Source organism: Pseudorca crassidens, chromosome 6 (genome assembly GCF_039906515.1).
Source record: "Pseudorca crassidens isolate mPseCra1 chromosome 6, mPseCra1.hap1, whole genome shotgun sequence".
NCBI classification, from domain to species: domain Eukaryota; kingdom Metazoa; phylum Chordata; class Mammalia; order Artiodactyla; family Delphinidae; genus Pseudorca; species Pseudorca crassidens.
The window spans coordinates 77,516,591-77,538,183 of NC_090301.1; the positions used below are offsets into that span (position 1 = coordinate 77,516,591).

Consider the following 21,593-nt stretch of genomic DNA (forward strand, 5'->3'; position numbering starts at 1 on the left):
AGAGTCATAGCATCAATTTATTGTGCTCAATGTTAAATCTAGTGTGCTTAGAAAAGAAACTTCTAATTTAAATACTAAATCACCCACTTTTCCTGACCTTCAAGACTTATATTACTGCCCAAGAACCCACAACCCCTTTTCTATTATGATTTTACTATTCTGTTTTGTACTGTATTTTAACCCCCAATAATTAAGGCCCCTAATGTCAAGAAGAGCAAGAAGTCAGAGAAGACCCTTTAATAACATAGAAAAATAAACTTAATGTTGAGTAGAAAGGGTATTATTATAATACAGCAATGGCAATCCTAAATCCTGAATCTGCTTCCCTCCTACAACAATAGTAACAACAAACACATTCATATACAAATGTAATGGAGATTTAAATGTTTCAGCATCTGATTACATCCAGAACTTTACACAGAAAATAACACATGAAACAGTATCAGATCACATGTGTTAATTTTTATTCTGTAAAAATAGTTACCAAAAAGAGTTTACCAAAAAGCAATTCGAATGAAAATCAACTGTTCCCATTTCTTTCTTACTTCAAATTTACTTTGCAAATACCAAATACCACTGTAAGAAAATACAATTTAAAAAAAAAGCTGCAAAAAAATAAATTTAAACTGAAGTTAAAGCATGTGTTTATTGACATTGAGTGTCCTGATATTTACCAAATACCATTAGTGGTTGGAAGAAGAAACATAAAGGTGAATAATTCAGAGTGATCTAGACAAAAAGACCAAGAGCATCAGCAGTAGATACCCCTGGTTTGTATATTTACTATGAAACACTGTAGATTGCCAATCAAATTCTATAAATTATATTTTAAGCAGGCTTTAGTGAAGACACTACTCTCTACCTTAGCACATCCCTAGAAATCATGACATAATAACCAATAATTGTAAAGGTTCCCTGCATTTTGACCATAAGTCCCACATCAAATAAGTCATAAATACAAGCAATAATACATTTAAAAGCAAATACCAAACTTCAAACTTCTCTACCAATATAAAAGTGAATTTATGCTCTTAGTTCTATAAAATGAACATCCAACTATGCCTTCCTATCTGCCTCATTTTAGGAAATACACAGATGTGACCATCTCAGAGGCACTCAAAAGACAAATACTAACTTTGATTTTGAGTCTAATTATAACAAAAATACAGTATTTTGCTTATTTCTGATAATTCAAAATGGCTACTTCAGGGATAATTTTGAGGGTTTTGGTCTCTTTTAAAGCTATCTAAGAAAACTTAAAATGATGTCTCCTTTTTCCTTTAACAAGTATTCCTATATCCTTAATAACTTGAAATACAAGCATTGGTTTTTCCTCCTTGGAAATGAGTCTCTGTGGGTATTACCAGCACAAAATAATAGTTCTATCCCTATAATGAAGTAACACCCTTAACTTATTTAAGAATACTGGCCCTTAAAAAAATTGGTCCTTGAACTCTGACTCTACGTAAAAGTACTGTAAGATAGACAAACTTAATGATTTATTTAACTATTTTTCATATCACTTTTTTTGACTCAATTACAAAACTAATGAGCTGTCTACATTGTGCTTTTTGCTAGACCCATCATATATATTATCATTTCCCCAATAAATTTATTTTTAGACTATAAAGTAACATTTTTACCCTAGCCTGGACCTATTATAATCACTGAGTTATTTATTAGCAAGCTGATAATTATAAACCTGCAGCCACATCACTGCACCACTAGATGGGGCTTGTGCACACGTAATGTGAAATGCGAGAGCAGTCATTCTGAAGGGGAGAACTCTGATCACTGAGAGAAAACAGTGAAGGAGAGAACAAAGAGTGAGATTTTAAGAACAGATTTTAATTGCATTTGGCAATATCGCATTGGCAAAAATGTCATAGAGCAAAGGCCCACAGCAAGTGCCTTTAATTGTCAATAAAATGATGCTGTTTCAATTAGTGAAATTCCTCCTGTTGATTCTTTTCATAATAAAAAGGAGGTGGGCAAACAAAAACAATAAACATAGAGTTAGGTGCTAGCTATGACACATGCAAATTATTTGGCTTTGTGCAAGGTACTTAAATTCCTTGGGCCTCAGTTTCTTCATCTGTTAATAAAAATGATAACCCCTAAGGATGACTTAGCAGAGACTCAGTTCTCCCATAATCTTTAATAGGAATGTCTAAGACATCCCTAGCAATCCTAGAGTATTCATTAAAAAGTTGTACTTGTTAGGAAAAACGCAACTTTGGGGCACATCTCCTATCCATACCTATCTTCATCCCCAACCAGGAGGACTTAAATAAAAGTTCTGGTGCTGGGCTTCCCTGGTGGCGCAGTGGTTAAGAATTCACCTGCCAATGCACGTGACACGTGTTCGAGCCCTGGTCTGGGAAGATCCCACGTGCCTCGGAGTAACTAAGCCCGTGTGCCACAACTACTGAGCCTGTGCTCTAGAGCCCACGAGCCACAGCTACTGAAGCCTGTGCGCCTAGAGCCTGTGCTCTGCAACAAAAGAAGCCATCGCAATGAGAAGCCTGCACACTGCAACGAAGAGTAGCCCCCCATTCACCGCAACTAGAGAAAGCCCACGCCAGCAACGAAGACACAACACAGCCAAAAATAAATAAATAAAATAAATTTATTAAAAACTATAATATATATATATTTAATATATATATATATTAAAAAAAAAAGTTCTGGTGCTGCCATCGGCCCAGCCTGGAAACAACCCAAAGATTCTTTCAAGCTCTGGGTTCTCTCTGAATGCAGTATCTTTACATGGGTAGGTCACATATTTATATGCATTAACTCCTGGAAACTATAATTAAAGCAGATCACCATAATGTGAAATATTGATTACATATACACTGCTAAATTTGCCTGCTTGGAAATCACTAACAACACCCAATGAGTAAACAGGGAAAACTAATGAGAAGTGAACTAAAGATGTTGATTAAATAGTGTAGGAAAACAGGATAATGAATTATAAAGTAGCAAGAAGTAGGCAGTGCCTATATAGATACTCCAAGGAATCTAAAGTTACTGCCTCTGCCTCTTATTAACACTTTAACAGATTTTCAGAAACAACTAAGAAAATAATTTAAAAGTACAATTGACCCAAATTTTCTTTTCCACAAAGTAACTGCATCCTAATGGAGTTTGCATATTTGACATTGCAGTATAACTTCTAACCCAGAAAAGTTTGCAAAGTGAGCATGACATCCATCTTTCTTAAAATACGCCTTTGAAGCCCATTAAGTACCTGACTGAAAATACAACTTGCAAACTTTTTTAACCATCTTATTTCCTAAAGGTCTGTGCCTATGTAAAAGTGAAAGTTTCTAAGCTGTATCTGTTATGGACTATGTTTGTGTCCATTTCCTTACCACCAAATTCATGTCAAAACCTATTCCCCAATGTGATGGTATTAGAATTTGGGGCCTTTGGAAGGTAATTAGGATTAGATGAAGTCATGAGAGTGAAGCCCTCATGAATGGGATTTGGGATGAGTGCTGTTGTAAGAGTCACAAGAGAGCTTGCTTCCTCTCTCTGCTCTCTGCCTTGTTAGGATACAACAAGGTGGAGGCCATGTGCAACACAGAAGATGGACCTCACCGGAAACTGACCATGCTGGCAGCCTGATCTTAGAATTCCAGTCTCCAGACTGTGAGAAATAAATTTCTGTTGTTTATAAGCCACCCAGTTTATGGTACTTTGTTACAGCAGCCTGAACTAAGATAATATCTAACAAATAGGAAACAGTAAATAAAAAAACTTTTTTAATGAGTACAAAGGTTTTCTTTTTTTTTTTTGCGGTACGCGGGCCTCTCACCGCCGCGGCCCCTCCCACTGCGGAGCACAGGCTCTGGACGCGCAGGCCCAGCGGCTACGGCTCAGGGGCCCAGCCGCTCCGCGGCACGCAGGATCCTCCCGGACTGGGGCACGAACCCGCGTGCCCTGCATCGGCAGGCGGACTCCCAACCACTGCGCCACCAGGCAAGAACCTCTTCTTTTTTTAAAAAAATTAATTAAATTTATTTTTGGCTGCGTTGGGTCTTCGTTGCTGCACGTGGGCTTTCTCTAGTTGTGGTGAGCGGGGGCTACTCTTCGTTGCGGTGCGCGGGCTTCTCATTGCGGTGACTTCTCTTGTTGTGGAGCACGGGTTCTAGGCACGCGGGCTTCAGTAGTTGTGGCTCGTGGGCTCTATAGCGCAGGCTCAGTAGTTGTACTGCATGGGCTTCATTGCTCCGCGGCATGTGGGAACTTCGCAGACCAGGGCTCGAACCCGTGTCCCCTGCATTGGCAGGTGGATTCTTAACCACTGTGCCACCAGGGAAGCTCCAAAGGTTTTATTTCTTAACTCCCCTAATGAATTATTGATCCAAATTGTGATTTCATTAAATGTCTCATCTAATATTTACTACATATCAATAAAGATTATTATTTTCTTCCCTTGAGGAGTTTATGTCCCTAGGGAAGTACAACTAATTGATAGCCATAGTAAACATGGTCTTCTCAAATTTTTTTCCCACTTCTACTAATTAGTTTTAAAAAATGCCCTTGTATTTTAATCTGCAAAGGAGAACAAACGACTTTTTTTTAACAAACCAGTTAGACCTGATTATTTTATTCTCTTCATGCCTTATATTCATGGAGTTAGAAACGGAATATTTTAAATAATAATCCTAATCTTAAAAAGAAAAAGTAAAGGGCTTCCCTGCTGGCACAGTGGTTGGGAGTCCGCCTGCCAATGCAGGGGACACAGGTTCGTGCCCCGGTCTGGGAAGATCCCACATGCCGTGGAGCAGCTGGGCCTGTGAGCCATGGCCGCTGGGCCTGCGCGTCCGGAGCCTGTGCTCTGCAACGGGAGAGGCCACAACAGTGAGAGGCCCGCATACCGCAAAAAAAAAAAAAAAAGTAAAGAGAAAATTCTCTTCATTTTATGTCTCAATTATCTTGCCTTTCTTTAGTTTCTAATTAGTTAAGCAGACCCGTTAATAAATTATCTTAGAATTTAGCCATCATTTGTTAGATTTCCCTTAAAAGATAGATATATATAATGATTGGTCTTTAAAATATATTTAAAACATTGAAAATTCCAAAGAAATATTCCAATAGAAAGAGTATAGAAATATTCCAATAGAATAGAAAATGTTCCAACAAAATGTTAAATAAAAAATGGATTACAAATATGTATATTGTGATCCCAGTTTTAATTTTTAAAAATATGCTAAGAATGGAAAGATATACATTAAAATGTTTTGTCACTGTCTCTAATTATGGGTTTTTCCATTATTTTTCTTTTTGTCTTTTGAATTTTCAACAAAGAACTTATATTACTTTTATATAATCAAAGAAAATATTTATATTAACATCACTTTATTTTAGATAACAAAAGAATACATAACCTATTATAAAGATATTTTTATAAAAGTGTGATATTACAAAATAATAAAATATATCAATCTGATTTCTAAGAAAATACAGTCTGAAGATTTCAACTTTCTCAAAAGGTAGAGAAGTTGTTTCCCTGTACAAGCACTCACTCTACTGGTGACATAGAGAATACTTATATTCTGCCATTTCTGAAGTAATTGCATTATTTTCTACAAACGCTAGAAGGCAGGGTTTTCACTATAAAACAACTGTACCAATCATCACTATTATATGCCTTTCTGGGTCTGTGGTTTCTGTTAATATGTGATCAAATATCACTGTATTTATTATATGTCTTTTTTAGACTGTACTTCTATTAAGCATATGATCATTTTAAATTACAGTCTGACTCTCATGAGATTTAATAGCTGATTTATCATATATAAAATTAACATCTCTACTTACATACTGAAAGGAATTCAAATATATATGTACACACAATGTACCTATTTCAAAACTGCATTTTTTGGATTGTATTAACAAATATGTAACTCTCTGATCTGATACCATCTCATATTAAATTTGAATGACTAATAAAGACGTTGAAAACTGAGGCCCATCTGGTTCTAGTCTAATAAAAAACGCAAAGATAATTTTTAAGAAATTAGTTAAATACCCTCAGAATTCCAGATCCTTAAGAGAACAGAAATGCTTTTCTCTAACTCCAAAAGCATCTAACATATGAGTCTTAGGAATTCTGGTAGTAGTGGAAGAGAAGCTGAGAGGGAAAATGACATTCCAGGAAGAGAGAACAGCAAGAGTAAAGCCATGGCATCTCAAAAGTTCGTAGCTTATTTGGGGGATGTCAGAATAATCTGATATGTGGCTACAGGAGAGGGTACACTGTAGAAATAGCTGAAGATAAAGTTGGAAAAGTAGAGTAAGGTGGAAAAGTAGAGTAAGGTCACTTGGGGAAGGACTGTTAAGCTATACTTGGGAGCACAGACTTTATTTTGAAGGCAATGGGAAAGCTGCTGAAGGCTTTTAAACCAGGGAGAGCTGTGACTAAGATCTGTTTTTAGAAAGGTTATAATATACAGGACAAATGAGAAGAGTGAAAGCTTGTAGTAGGGGACTTCAAGGAGTGAAGTACCCTAGCCAAGATCTGAAATAGAGCAAAAACACTGTGGGTGCTAAGACAAAGTATTCCAATAACACCTCAAAAGGCAAGAATGACTAGACTTGGCGAAGGGATATAAATACAGTGAAAAAGGGTTTCAAGCCTTGATAAGTGAGTGGATACTTATGTCTTTAAGACAAATTGAAGCTTTAACAATTCTAAGTGCCAGGTGCTTTCTGAATCCAGGTTGCAAAATCTACTTAATACCTGGAAATGTACGACTAGAATTCAGGGGAGAAGTGAGACATAAATAAGTAAAAGAAAAAAAATAAAATTAAGAGTTTTTGTGACTTATGAAAGTAGTCTCATTATGTCATCTATATTAGACTCATACCCCCTATTAAAGTAACTAATTGATGTCAATGAGCAGCAATAGAATATAAATTTGAACTGAGAGCAAAATTAACTTTCCAACTGAATGGTACCCATGTAAACTATGGGATGGTACTGCACCGTTAGGTATAATTTAGTCAATTTAGATTATTAATTAATCATTATCCACTCAAAATACACATAAATGTATTGGCAGGTATGTGATTTATGTTACATTTACAGATAGGGATTTATTAAGATGTTTAAAATACACTTATGCATTTAATTGGAAGTGATTAAACTTATTTACAGAGTCCCTCAAATAGATTTTATTTTATCTCCACGAGTTGTCCATGGGGTGGGCTGGAACTGGTAGTAACAACAACAGTAACAACTATAATACTCTTAATAACATACATATCATTAACAGAATTTATTTTCTACTCTTCATTCTCTCCCCCTACTCCTTCCACCCTTAGTTTGTAGAATAAACTAGAGGTCTTAGATGCTTTTATTTGGCAATTTATAAAACCTAAGTCTTCCCAATATAAATAAACTAGATTAGAATGCTGATTACTGAATTTTCTGGAACTCTTTGAAACAGAAAATATAGACCAAAGAAATATAATGTTTCACTATGAAACGCATCTAATCTGGTCTAGGCATATAAACTGGGTGCCATAAATGCCTGCTAATTATTATACGAAGTTTAAATCTGAGGAAAATTTCAATCCAATTATTAAGCTGTTACAAGTCTGACTATCTATGCATGAATCTTGTAAAACTTTCATACTGCTAACATTAATTCAGCCTTCATATACTGTTTTAAATGAAATTCCATCCCAAAAGGACAAATAGCCATCAAAGTTTCCTACTTATTAGATTATTCCTTGAATTAATTTTTTTAGACCACCATTGAATTATCTACATACAGAGTTTAAAATATTCTTCTCCACTTATCTAAAGGCTGAGGCAAGCTGAAAACTTTGAGTCATCTGTATTTTATAGATTAAAGACTGGGGCCTCAACGTATTATCTCACAAGCAAGCAGCCTCTTGCTTCTATTTTAGTAGGTTTCAGCAGAATGGCTTGGGAAAAAAAAAGAAGAAACAGGAATACTTACTTGAACCTGGCAGGTGAAAGAGGAGTAGGAGGAAACATTCCTGGTTCAAAAGAATCAAAATAAGTCACTGTCCAAGAAAAGCTGCAGCAGGAGAATCCGGCAGCTAGGGATATTATAAGTAGAGTCCAGAATCCTTAATGGGAAAAGAAAGGGGAAAACTTGAATTATTAACATCAAAGCAATTTAAATTAACCCAGTAGATCATGTTCAGAAGATCACACGTATTTCTGATCTTCTAAATTATATGTAAGTGATAAAAGAGATATGAGCTTAGTAGAAGCTCTCCCATGTGGAAGTGTAAAATATTAAAGCACAACTGGAAGTCATATCATTGAATATTTTAATTCAATTATAATTTACTATGTGGAAAAGAGTACAAATTCAACTTAAAAATATAACTTTTAGCTTCAGTTTTATAAAATTCAACTGTGGAAAAAATGGCAAAACACTTCACTGTTAAAATGGCTTGCCCTTTTTCATTTAACGTTGTGATTATAGCTTGCTGCCTTTTATTACTTAGTACTAAGCGATCCCTTTCCATACCATGCACTATTGACATATGAATCAATTTTAGTGTCTACTCTTTATAGCTTTCCTATAAACATTACAAACCAATTCTGATTATTTAACCTTGCTCAGTATATGAACAAAAGTTAATGTCCAATTTATAAATGAGCTGGGATCCTAGACTTTATTTTCAGTCACACTGGAGCTGCATTTTGTAAGGGATATCAAGTCAAAAGCACAGTACTACAGGAGTTGCGAGAGAAAAGGGTTAAGAAATGGAAGAATGTGGGGAATAAACAAAGTGACAATAGAGGGAACAATTTAATTTGAAGGATTTTAGATACACATTCAAACTGCCTCCTTAAGACAGTTTACTAAGACACTAATACTGGTAAGTGTGTGTGTCCCAGGCCTCAGTAGTACACAGAGGAAGGAAGGTTGAGAAGACAACAGTAGAGAATGGCTTACGAATTATCAGATTTACTGGTTGCACAAAATGCACAACCAAAGATAGCTTTATTTTAGCAAGAAGCAGGAAAGAAATATGTGCATTGGACCGTCTGTAAACCATTTGAAGCTCAGTAACAGACTGAGCTGCTAAAAGATAAACTCAGAGGAATGAAGTATTAAAAAATCAAGCCAAACAAAAAACTATAGCAAAGTATTTTTGAAAGATGAACCTAATTTTTTTTTCCTGGAAGACCCCTTCCCTTACCCCCTTTTAAAAAGATAATGGACTTTGTATTCACTGCCCCAGAAGAAGGATGTGGCAAAGAAAGGAGAAACAGCTCAGTACCTCTTTGGTTTTCATGTTGCAAAATAATTAAGGGAACTAGTAGGATAGATAGAAGCAGGAGGAGGGTAGATAAAGACAAAACGTCCTGAATAGATAGCAAGGATAATCAATTGACTGGGGTGTAGAAAAAACATTTGTGTAGAACAGAGAGAGAAAGTGAGGGTTTTATCTACAGGTGAGAAAGATTCCCCCATTTTGAAGAGTGTTATGTGTGTGTATATGGGGAGTCGGTAGTGCTGCTGGGGCTTCCTGGTGGAGCCATCAAGCCACACAACACCAGAGAGGAATTGGAGTGGTGTACAGTATCCTGGCAGATGGACCCAGAGCCAAGCTTGCAGATGCCTCTAAGATGGGGCATAGAAACAGCAGATGGTCATGTGCCTGGAAGGTGCTACACCTGAAAGGCCATCCTGACCAGAATGCAAAATATTTCAGCAGTAACTCATTTGAGCAAACGTCTTGAGGACTAGATTGCACTCCTATCCCAATATCCTTGCACAGATTCTAGAACCTTGCCCAACCTGTGACTGAGTAGAGAGAACCTTAGTAAAGACTGAGGTGCAACCTTCCTGCCAACCCAGAGACTATATGTTTGGGGACTGCTGTGGAATGATGGAAACTTCTCAGTATCTAAAAACGTGAGAAAGACACAAAATAACCCAAAATAACAAAATGTGAGGCTCCCTAAAGCCCATCAAATTTTTTCACATAGGTGCTTTAACAGAACACCTGCCAAATTTAGTACAAAAATATTCTTGAGTTTTCAGAAATGACTACTATTCCATGATCTAAGTGCTTGCCTTACTTTGGACATTTTAGTTATTTTATATTCATTTTGAATTAATCAACAGTTATATCCCTAATAAAACTCAGGTCACAAGGACAGGGCTAAAAAAGTACATTGCAATATTGTGGTCTAGAAGTGCTTATGCTTCTGAAATTACTCAATTCATGTATGAACAAGCAAAAAAGCCACAGAAGTTGGCAATTTGCAACTAAATTTTTAACGAGGCCCTACCTTCAGAATCCTGAAGCTACAATAACTTATGTTTTGTAAACCCATTTTACCAAGTATTAACATAATTTTTAAAAGGTACCTAAAAATGAAGCTAGTCTCCCTTCCCCAATTTACCAACTCCATTCCTGAAAGCAATCATTTAAGAGTTTATTGTTCACCTTTTGTAAATTTATAGGTAATGTAGATAGTCATGTACAAGAATGGGGCCAGTTATATACAAGAATGTATACTATGTATATATTTTCTCAGTTTATTTTCCGCAAATGAGATTCTCAGCAGAAAAACTGTCCTGAACTTTTTCACACAACAATTTTGGAGACCTTTCATATCACTACACATAGCCACAATTCCACTGCATATTTTTAAATTAATTAATTAATTAATTTTGGCTGTGTTGGGTCTTTGTTGCTGCGTGCATCTTTTCTCTAGTTGAGGCGAGCAGGGGCTGCTCTTCATTGCAGTGCACAGGCTTCTCATTGCGGTGGCTTCTCTTTGTTGTGGAGCACGGGATCTAGGCGCACGGGCTTCAGTAGTTGTGGCACAGGGGCTCAGCAGTTGTGGCTCGTGGGCTCTAGAGTGCAGGCTCAGTAGTTGTGGCACATGGGCTTCATTGCTCCACGGCATGTGGGATCTTCCCAGACCAGGGCTTGAATGTGTGTCCCCTGCACTGGCAGGTGGATTCTTAACCACTGTGCCACCAGGGAAGTCCCCATTGAATATTTTTATTATTCCACTTTTTCACTATTAAAAACAATACTGCAAGTAACATTATTATACTTAACTATAGTTACACAAGGATATCTGTAACAAATTTCTGAAGAAAGAACTGCTGTGTCAAAGGATATAGGTCTTTTAAATAAACACACATCCTTCTTTCTTCTCTACAGTTCAATTTTCATCAGTTGATGATATGATGGGAATTTATCTCTTCCATCCTCTTGGACTCAATATTTTCACTTAAAGCAAACATAAGGGTAGGTGGGAGGGACTTCTCTGGTGGTGCAGTGGTTAAGAATCCACCTGCCAATGCAGGGACACAGGTTCGAGCCCTGGTGCAGGAAGATCCCACATGCTGCAGAGCAACTAAGCCCGTGTGCCACAACTATTGAGCCTGTGCTCTACAGCTCACGAGCCACAACTACTGAAGCCCACGCACCTATAGCCCACGTTCCACAACAAGAGAAGCCGCCGCAATGAGAAGCCCACGCACCACAACGAAGAGTAGTCCCCGCTTGCTGCAACTAGAGAAAGCCCATGTGCAGCAAGGAAGACCCAATGCAGCCAAAAATAAATAAATTTATTTTTTAAAAAAAGGGTACGCGGGAAACTCCTATTCTAATCCCTTTACTGGAGTTGTATATTCACTTATCTAATTGGGAGATCATTTTTCAAAATAATGACTTTTGTTTCAAAGTGTAGTTACTTTTCTAAAAATATGGTAGCAGCTTTGTGTATTTCTATAAAAGCTTCTAGCAAAGAAAGATTATGATATGTTCTAAATATTTTAATGTTATTTAGCAGTTTCAGGCTTACAGTGATGAGATGACTTTTAGAAGTTTTATAAAGTCAGAGATGTGGAAGGTGGTCAGCACATGTTAAACGTAAGCAGAAAAAAACAGAAAAACAAAACCCTCCCATATTCCCATACTGGGAAAGGTTTCTTATTAAAACAATGTTAAACAATCAATTACACATTCTTCATAAGGTGTATTCCTGCCATAAATAAACAATGGGACGAAATGTGACAGCACATTGCTAATTTCAAGGACTGTTTTACAGTTTGACATTTGAAATGTTTAAACAAAGTAGTATACTATGAAATACAATAATAATAAATAAAAAATAATAAATAAATGTAAATAAAAAAATAATAAATAAAAAATGAGGTAGATCTATATATACTGATACAGAATGAACTTCAAGATACTTTAATAAAGGTACAGCATATGCATGATTCCAACTGTTTTTTCTACAACACTGACAAAACCACATATTTTAAATTATCATATATATTCATATTTCTATATACCATATATAGAAAAAGACCTGAAAATATACACAAGTATATTGTATATTGTGTACAAGTAGATTAGTGGTAACCTTTGTTTAATTGTCGGAATTTTTTTTGTAGTGAGACTATATTATAACTTACATAACTAACTTATAAAATTAAAAATGAAAATTAAATAGGTCATTTTATGAGTTGTAAAAGCTATAACCAGCTGGCTACTAATAAAAGTTTCGACGTACTCATGCATAAAACTAATCAACAACTTTTAAAAATTTTATCTAAGCAAATTTTTGCAACTTTATCATAAAGCTAGACAGCCTTGGATCTTCAAACTTATTATTTCCAAGTACAGGAGCAGAGGAAAGGGATCTTCCTCCCCTACCAGTGCCACCTGAACACACAGTTGGCGTACAGCAGCTACATTGATAAAGGTCCCTACCCAACTGCCTGTCCACCTGCCACTCAGCTTGTAGCAATTCCACTCCCCTTCCTACTAAAAAGGGTAAAGAGTAGAAGGGGACATTCTGACTGGACCTGGTGAAACTTGAAAACTAAGTAACATCTGTAGTTTCCAACCATGTTAAATCATCATATCCACATGGGAAACTTTAAACTTTTTTATTACGGACAATTTCAAACATACACAAAAGTAGAAGGAAGAATACAATGAAACCCCATATACCCATCACTCACCTTGCAACAATTAACTCATGGCAAATCTTGTTAAACCTGTATTTTCCCCTGAAGCCTGTAATTTTCAGTATACTAGGAAAAATAGTTATCACTATCATCTTGTTCCAACATATCTTTTCCCTTATTTTTTTAAAATAAATTTATTTTAAAAAAGACAATTGTATCCTAAGTAGTCATTTGTTAAATGTCAAATCAGTCATGCAGAATAGACATCAAGTACTATTCAAAAAAGGGCAAGAAAACGGGGGTTACAACTCATCAGGAAATTCTTCACGACTAAGCATGGTTTAAGAAAAAGTATAGACTCTGCATCAGACTCTGGGGCCAGAATTCCAACTTTGACATTTACTCCCTCCATGAATTTGGGTAAGTACTTTAACTTCTCCAAGCCTCCTGTAGAATGGGAATAATGATACCTACTTTGAAAGGTAAGTAGAAAGGATTAAATGAGGTTATGTATGTAAAGTATCTGGGAGAATACCTGGTTCATGGCAGATGTTCAACAAAGAGTAGCTGTCATTGGTATAAAGGAAGAATAACTTCAGCTGGCCTTTGAAGGATGGCAGGGGTGGGGGAGGGAAGGTAGGCACAGCGTGACCAAGGCCTGGACGTGGAAATATCTATGTTGGGTTTTGCAGTAAATAGTCTGGCAAAGAGGGTGAGAGTGGGAGGCACGATCAGCAAAGTGGGCACATTTAAGAGGGTGCAGCCTTGAATGCATGGCTAAGGAGGCTAGCATTTCTTTTTTTTTTTAAAATCAATCAATCAATTAATTAATTAATTAGGCTGTGTTGGGTCTTCGTTGCTGCACGCGGCCTTTCTCTAGGGCTACTCTTCATTGCAGTGCACGGGCTTCTCTTGTTGCAGAGCACGGGCTCTAGGCGTGCGGGCTTCAGCAGTTGCAGCGCATGGGCTCAGTAGTTGTAGCTTGCGGGCTCCAGAGCACAGGCTCAGTAGTTGTGGCGCACAGGCTTAGTTGCTCCACAGCATGTGGGATCTTCCTGGACCAGGGCTCGAACCCCTGTCCCCAACTGCATTGACAGGCAGATTCTTAACCACTGTGCCACCAGGGAAGTCCTCTAGCATTTATTCTTGTTGGCTAAGAAGACAGTGAACGTGGAGCAGTCCTAGACATAACCTAGGTTAGAACCGAGTGCAGACAAGCCCAGCAAGAGCTACAGTCCTCACTGCTCTAAAGAGCTGTGTTCTCCACCAGGTGCTTCTCACACTGCTCTATGCCTCAGCTGAGGTGAACTGATGTGGCCTTGGACTGGAGAGCAGCCTGTCCAGTAAGCTGTGACTTATGATTAAAAAATGTGTCAGCAAAACTGAGCTGTGCTAATCCAGATTCTTCTTTTTGGAACAAGAACAAGACAGCAGCTGCTAGAGCTGAGCAGAAAGGTCTTGAGGCAGACCTGGGGCTGCGGTGTCTGCTTGGGACCACAGGTACCCTGAGGCTAGGAGGATGCCGGGTGATAGAGAGTGAGGAACCTGACATGGATGGATGGTTGGTCAAAACACACAAAGGACCTGCCAAAGGTAGATCCTAGAAAGAGCAGTCCTCGCACCCCTGGCCTCTGCAGCATCCTCCAGCGTCGTGCCCAGCCCGGGACTTTCTCCTGGCCACTGGCCGCCCACGGCAAGCCTCGTTGGGGCATGCTGCATAGAGACGTGTCCTCCGACGTGCAGTGCAAGGCGCTGGATAAGATGTTCCAGAAGCAGAAGTACATCAACAAGCCCAACCGCAAGAAGCTGGCGGCCAAGCTGGGCTTGAAAGACTCACGGGTGAGGGCAGTCTCCCCAAAGGCCCTCCCCGCACACATTGTACAAATGGGAAGGTTCTCTGAAACTGCTTAGGTCCCACTGTACAGAGGGGGTAAGGTCTAGAGAGGGAGTAAGTGCACGAGCCAGCTTCGTGGAGGCTTCTCGCGATCTATTTTGCCTTATTTTTAATCATTTAATGAACAATTTACAAAAGAATAAAAAGCCTGAAAAAACTGTTAGAAATTTTAATAAGATATAGTAAACGCAAATTTTTATTCTGAGTTTCCCTGATTTAAAAACAAACAAACACACTATAAATGGGCATTTCCTCTAAGTGCAAATAACTGCTTACTATCTTCATGCATGTATCTGGAACATAACCATCCTGTAAATACTGATTTTAGACTTCAGATACATCTCTAATTGGTTATAGCTTATTATTAGTTTTGCTTTTTCTTTATGCACTTGCATCATCAAAACACAATGCTTGAAGGAATTTTTAAAATCTTTCATGGCTTATAAGACATGGAAGACAACCATCTTTGCTCCATAATTTGTATAACATTTTCACTTTTAGATTTACAAACAATTTGAATACTCAATCCAATGATTTTTTTTCCATTCCTTTCCAGTCACCTTCCATTAGCATTTCTCTACTTACAAACAGTATCAAATAAATTAGCATGCACAGATTCATAAAAGATAAAGACTGTTATACATTCTTTTAGCAAAAGGGGATGGTTCTTGTTTTTGCCTGAAGTCCTTTCTGTTGAATGACTAACTGGATAAGAATACTATAGTTTTCTGAAAAGAATCAGATAGTAAAATATCTTCAGCTTCACTTGCCATCAGGTTTCTTTCACAACTACTCAACTCTGCCGTTGTAGCATGAAAGCAGCCATAGTCAATATATAAAACAAGAGGCAAGGCTATGCTACGATAAAACTTAATGTACAAAAACAGGTAGCAGATCAGATTTGGCCCAGGGGCCACAGTTTGCTGACCTCTGCTCTGGAGGATTCCATCATGTTATTCTTTTTAGCATAGTTGAGAATAATTGATGAGTAATATTAGATGATTCCTAAAATAATGAAATAGCAAATGTATCTTAGGTTTATAAAAGGGGCCAATACACAAATATGGTAATTTCAAGATCAAATATGCTTTATTCTATAGAAAAAAATATAACTCAATTTTCTCTTTATTTTCTGGAAGGTCCCCTAAGAAAAAGTAAATGACATGAAATAACAATTCTTACAAATAGAACTGCTCAAGAAAATTTAAAAATGAAGACTGGGTCCAATGGACCCTGATGGCATACTGAGCATGCAGCCAATTAAGTGACTTTAACTTTGATTCAGGAGATAAGGATAGGGTCTGAAATTTTATAAATGCAAAAAAAGAAAATCTTCAGGTTTTTGTTTGTTTGTTGTTGTTGATACGCCTGGGGGATGGGAACTACTAGACCAGTGGTTCTTGTAAACTAGCAGCATCAGCATAACCTAGAAACTTATTAGGAATGCAAATTTCTGGGCTCTACCCCATACCTGAATCAGAAACTCTGGACCCAGTGCAGCCCAGTAAAATGAGTTTTAACAAGTTTTCCAGGTGATTCTGATGCTAGCTAAAGTCTGGCTTTGTTAGCCTCAGAAACATCCCTCCTGATCACCAAAGTTGGGCCAGGCAGTATCACACTAACAATAACAAACCAATTTCTTGAGATTTAGAGGTCCTAATGTCTGGTTCGCATTACTGCTTTTACGTGTTAAGAGGAGATCTGCAATGATTTCATGACTAATAATTTAGCTGCACACTGATAATTCTTGCTAATAACCTGTACTGCTTCTGCCTTGCTACCATGCCTAAACTATCTCATGGTTTAGAAGGGAATATTTTATACTGATGGATGCAGGATAGTTGGGAATACCAGGTGAAACAACACGTTTCTGGCATACTGTAAAAGTTCAACAGTGTTGTTAATTGTTGAACGTGTTATTCACACTTGCATAAACTTGTGCTTTCTTTTTAAACAAAGTTTTTCTCTTTGGGAGTTACAGTCATTCATTATAAAGACTAAAAAGAGATTTTAAAAAAACTATTATTCCAAAACCCATTTTGGTTGTATCCTTCTAGTCTTTTGGGGCTTTTGTTTTTCTCTTCTTTTTTGCCTTGGTTCTTTTACTGATATGAGTAAGCAATTACACAATTTTACAAAGACTGTGCTGCAGAATAGGATAACATATTTGTAAATTTTTAAATTAAATATTAGAGTTACTCCACCCAGCTGCAGATAGCACTGTATCATTTCCTTAATAGACTGTGGGCTCAAATTACAAGGTTCGTACATTCCCTAAAAAGCTCAAGTTCATGGTTTCAATCATCTTTCACTGCAAGGAAGAAACTGAGTGAGTTGCTCCCAACTTGTGCCTTTCTAAGGGAATGGGTCATTTTGCAACACACCCTTTCTCTTGGAAATTTTTACCATATTTCTAATGTTCTGTATCATGAAATTATGATGGTAAAGTCTCACTTATCACTCTGCAGAAGAAAAGTAATAAATCATCAACTCTTTAAATGAGCTGGCTTCATCTCTGATTGAACTCAGTATATGTCAGTCATCTCTGTAAATGTGTAGAAGCCTGGAAACATCTCAGGCATAAAACAGGCAGTAAATGGGCAGCTAAAAAATAAGAATAGCCCTTGACACTGCAAGATGCTAGGAATCTGCTCCTAGCCACAAAAGGGACTTAAAGGTAACTATTAAGCAGTAGGTGTCAAGAAATGACAGGCACCAAAGATCAAGTTTAAAAGCTTTTTAGACATTGAAGAAACTCCATCAAATCTGATTACAATTTCTGTATGACGCTATTTACAATGTTTATAAAAGTACTAGACCTACATTTAACTTGGTAACAATATTCTTAGATTAAGTACTTTCTGCTAAAGGCAATTCCTTCTATTTTTCTTATGTACTTATTTCAAGTTTGCCTCAAATAAAAGGTCATTTTATCATACTTTATATTGACTAGGAAAAAATGCAAAAATTGGAAATAGGGCTGTGTGAAATGTGGTAAAATTTGGGAAAATGTGACAGATACAAAAGCCAATGTGCAAAAAAGAAACAACTCAATGTCTTATATGATTAGTTCAATCCACTTGGCCGGAAAATAACTTCAAGGAGGAATGAGTGGAATGTGATTTTAACTAAATAATCAGAAGTTTTATTTTATTAATCTCCTTGAAAAACAGGCTTACAGTAGTGGATGGTTTGCAGGATAATTATAAAAGGAAAGCCCTAAGAACTCTGCAGTGTGACTCTAATGCTACCCAGGGAAGATTTGGGGAGATGAGTTCTAAAATCAGCTGATAGTATTAATCACACCTCCCTGGCTGGGCTACCTCACTAGTGAAGATGAACACTGTGACAGCCTAATCCTGTTAGCCATTAGGATCAATTAACTCTCCAAAGGCACTTATACAATGCTCATCACGAACCCTTTTTGAAAAACTATAAACAGGTCTTCCCATGAATATTTCTTTCAGAGAAACAAGGATGACAAGAGAATAGCAGTGTCTCAGGTCCTTAAGTTTCTTAACAGGCATTTAGGCTTATATATTGTTTCCTGTTAGCCTGTTAGTCCTTAGTCAACTCTCAAGAACTTTTAACTACTTTTGAATACATTTTTAAAAACTGTGATTCTGGCCCTGCAAAAGTATTTCTCAAACTGTGGTTTATCAGAACTTGTAAAAAAATGAGGATTCTTAGGTCCTACCCTGGGACTGAAACAAAGTCTAGAGATGATTTTTAAAAGAAAGCCTGGTGATTCTTACACATACCAAAATGAGAATCACCGCTATAATCTGCTCTTACTGAGCTATGCCAACATTGGACTAGGATTAAACTGCAATAAAAGATATTTGTAGTGTGCAAAATTTTTATCAGTCTGTCTAGAAAGAAAACTGTTTCATGGAGAGTAGTTACTGGGCTCACATTTGTTTCTAAAAACCAACCCACTTTCAAACAAGAATTGAGGCAGTGTATGCATTAAAATTTAAACATTAGTCACTGAAATATAAAGATAACAACATGTATAGACAGTACTATGATTAAAGAAAGGTAATACACAATCAACATTACATTTAGCTGTGAGGTTCCTAGTAGACAAGACAAAATAAATACAATGAAATACAACAGTAAAAAAAAAAATCAGTATCATCTGATAAAAGGCTGCATTCTGATTTTTCTGAATGGATGACTTCAACAAGAATGTTTATTACAGATTCTGGATTCATGTGAAAACTTTTACATCAATTGTAAAAACGTAAGGATACAATTTTATAGGCATTTCCTCAGCTGTAATTTGGTAATCTTGCCAACTATTAAATAGCAAGTTAGAATTCATGTCTAGTTCTTACGATTCAGTTTCTACTGCAGCAAGAGTTGACAGATCAATAAATGCTGTGAAAAGTCTTAAAATCTTGGTTGTTTTTTAGAGATGAAACAGTTTAACAACACACACTGACAAAATGGGTAACTAAAAAGTAAGTGTTTTTGGAAGGCCAGCAGGTCCGGGGAAGGGCCCAGGGAGCCAGACGGAACCCCCACCAAGGTGGTTGATGCAGCCGACCCACAAGTGGCATCAGCCCGGGACTTTCCACCTGCCCAGGAAACAGACCCGGGACTTTCCACTTGGCCCCGGCTTTCGCGCTCCCCGAGGGGCGAAACCAACGGCTCTATGGCTTTCCCGCTCCCCGATTTCCCGCTCCCCGAGGGGCGGAACCAACGCAACCGGCACCGACATTGCCACAACACCCGAGAGATTACCAAAAAAGGGGCTGCTTCACACAGCAAGCACCTCCCCTGCGTCCACCCCTATAAATTTGGTTCGTGCCTGCACCCGGGCGCGACTTCCCTGGCCCCTTTCTCTCGGACCAATGAACCTCGCCTGGGAGCGTTCCCAAATAAAGCTTGCTTAAGTTCTCCTCCGTTTCTTGGTGCCGTTCCTTACATTTGGTGCCGAAACCCGGGAGGGGTACCCAGCCCCACAAATTACCGCGGGGCCACCCCTCACACCCCCTAGGGGACGACCGGGGACCTCTGCTCACCCACCCGATCCGGCAGAAGCGGGGTAAGTCCCTCCTTCGTTCCCCTCGACCCCCGGGGTCCCTACCTACCGGACTCCCTGTCCTTAGCCGCGGCCGCGTCAGGGAGTCCTCCATCCTCCCTGAGCCTCGAGCGGTTGTGGAGACGTCCCAACCGCCTGACTGCTCTCCGATCTGCCGTGACCAGAGATTGAGACCAGAGACGTCTCTCTCTTTCTCTGTTCACCCGGGGACAGACCGGAGGTCATGGGGACCTCAGAATCTAAACCAGATCCTAAGACACCCCTGGGGGTGTCTCCTGGCCAACTTTACAAAACTCGGCTTTTCTCAAGACCTCCGCCGCAGGCGGCTCATATTCTATTCCACCGAAGCCTGGCCACAGTACCCTCTAGACAATCAGTCTAAATGACCTCCTGAAGGGACTTTCGATTTCAACATCCTCCGCGATTTAGACAACTACTGCCGCAGGACGGGCAAATGGTCCGAGGTCCCCTATGTCCAGGCCTTCTGGTATTTACGCTCCCGCCCTTCCCTCTGCGTCGATTGTTCCACTTCCCAGATCCTTCTTGCCAAACAGACATCTCCTACATCCAAGCCCCTAAATTCCTTTGACGATGACCCCTCTCCACTAGCCGACCCACCCGAATCTCTCACCTCTCCCCACTCCAGAGCTCCTCTCCAACCCCCACCCTACCCTGGACCGGCTCCTCTCCCTCCCGCTCACTCCAGCGCCCCCCACCGCTCCCCCGCACCAGGCAATCTCCCCCTTAGCCCCGCCTTCCCCCGCTTCCTCTCCCTCCGTTGCTCTCCCACCACCACTCTCCTCGCCAGTGAGCTCACACACCCGCTCTCACCACCACGACTCCCAGGACCCAAACCTTCTCTGTCCCATAAGAGAGGTGGCCGGAGCGGAAGGATTAGTTAGAGTTCATGTTCCCTTTTCCCTCCAAGATCTCTCTCAAATATAAAAGCGATTAGGCTCCTTTTTCTGCCGACTCTTCCCGCTACATCAAAGAATTTCGCTACCTCTCTCAAGCTTACGATCTAACCTGGCACGACATCTTTGTGATCCTATCTTCTACTCTGACCCCCGACGAGAGGGAAAGAATTCAAACTGCTGCCCGAAACCACGCAGATCAGGTCCACCTCACTGATAACTCTATGCCCGTCGGAGCCACTGCCGTTCCTGGCACCGATCAGGGCTGGAGTTATCAGTACGGCCAAGACGGTCGCCGCAAACGCGATCTAATGATCCAATGCCTCTTGGCTGGTATGCAGGCTGCCTCCCACAAGATTGTCAACTTCGAAAAACTAAAAGGGATAACCCAAGAGCCCAATAAAAATCCGGCCATCTTCCTCAACCGCCTTACAGAGGCCCTAACTCTCTACACCCGCTTGGACCCTGACACCCCCGGAGGCGCAACGGTCTTGGCCACCCACTTTATCACCCAATCAGCCCCTGATAGCAGAAAAAAACTTAAGCGGGCAGAAGACGGCCCCCAGACTCCCATCCGAGACCTGGTAAAAATGGCCTTTAAAGTCTATAACGCCCGTGAGGATTTGGCAGAATCCAGCCGACAGGCTCGGATGCACCAAAAGGTGGCCCTCCAGACCCAAGCCCTCGTAGCCGCCCTGTGGCCGGCCATCTCCCATAGACAACATCCACGGGACCCGCCAAAGGCAACCCCACCAGGGGCCTGCTTTAAGTGTGGAAAAGAG

The 21,593-nt window shown here is 39.2% G+C and overlaps 1 protein-coding gene across 4 annotated transcripts in view; it reads right to left on the bottom strand.

The window, feature by feature from the left end:
* ARL6IP6 (ADP ribosylation factor like GTPase 6 interacting protein 6) overlaps nt 1-21,593 on the bottom strand; it is a 44,898-nt gene that overhangs the window by 13,824 nt on the left and 9,481 nt on the right. For 3 of the 4 annotated variants that reach the window (XM_067741924.1, XM_067741925.1, XM_067741922.1), the window contains exon 3: nt 7,983-8,115. In XM_067741924.1, coding sequence (XP_067598025.1) covers nt 7,983-8,115 — 133 coding nt within the window. Of the gene's footprint in view, nt 1-7,982; nt 8,116-21,593 lie in introns of those variants that run through there. The other variant, XM_067741926.1, reaches the window with a different exon arrangement.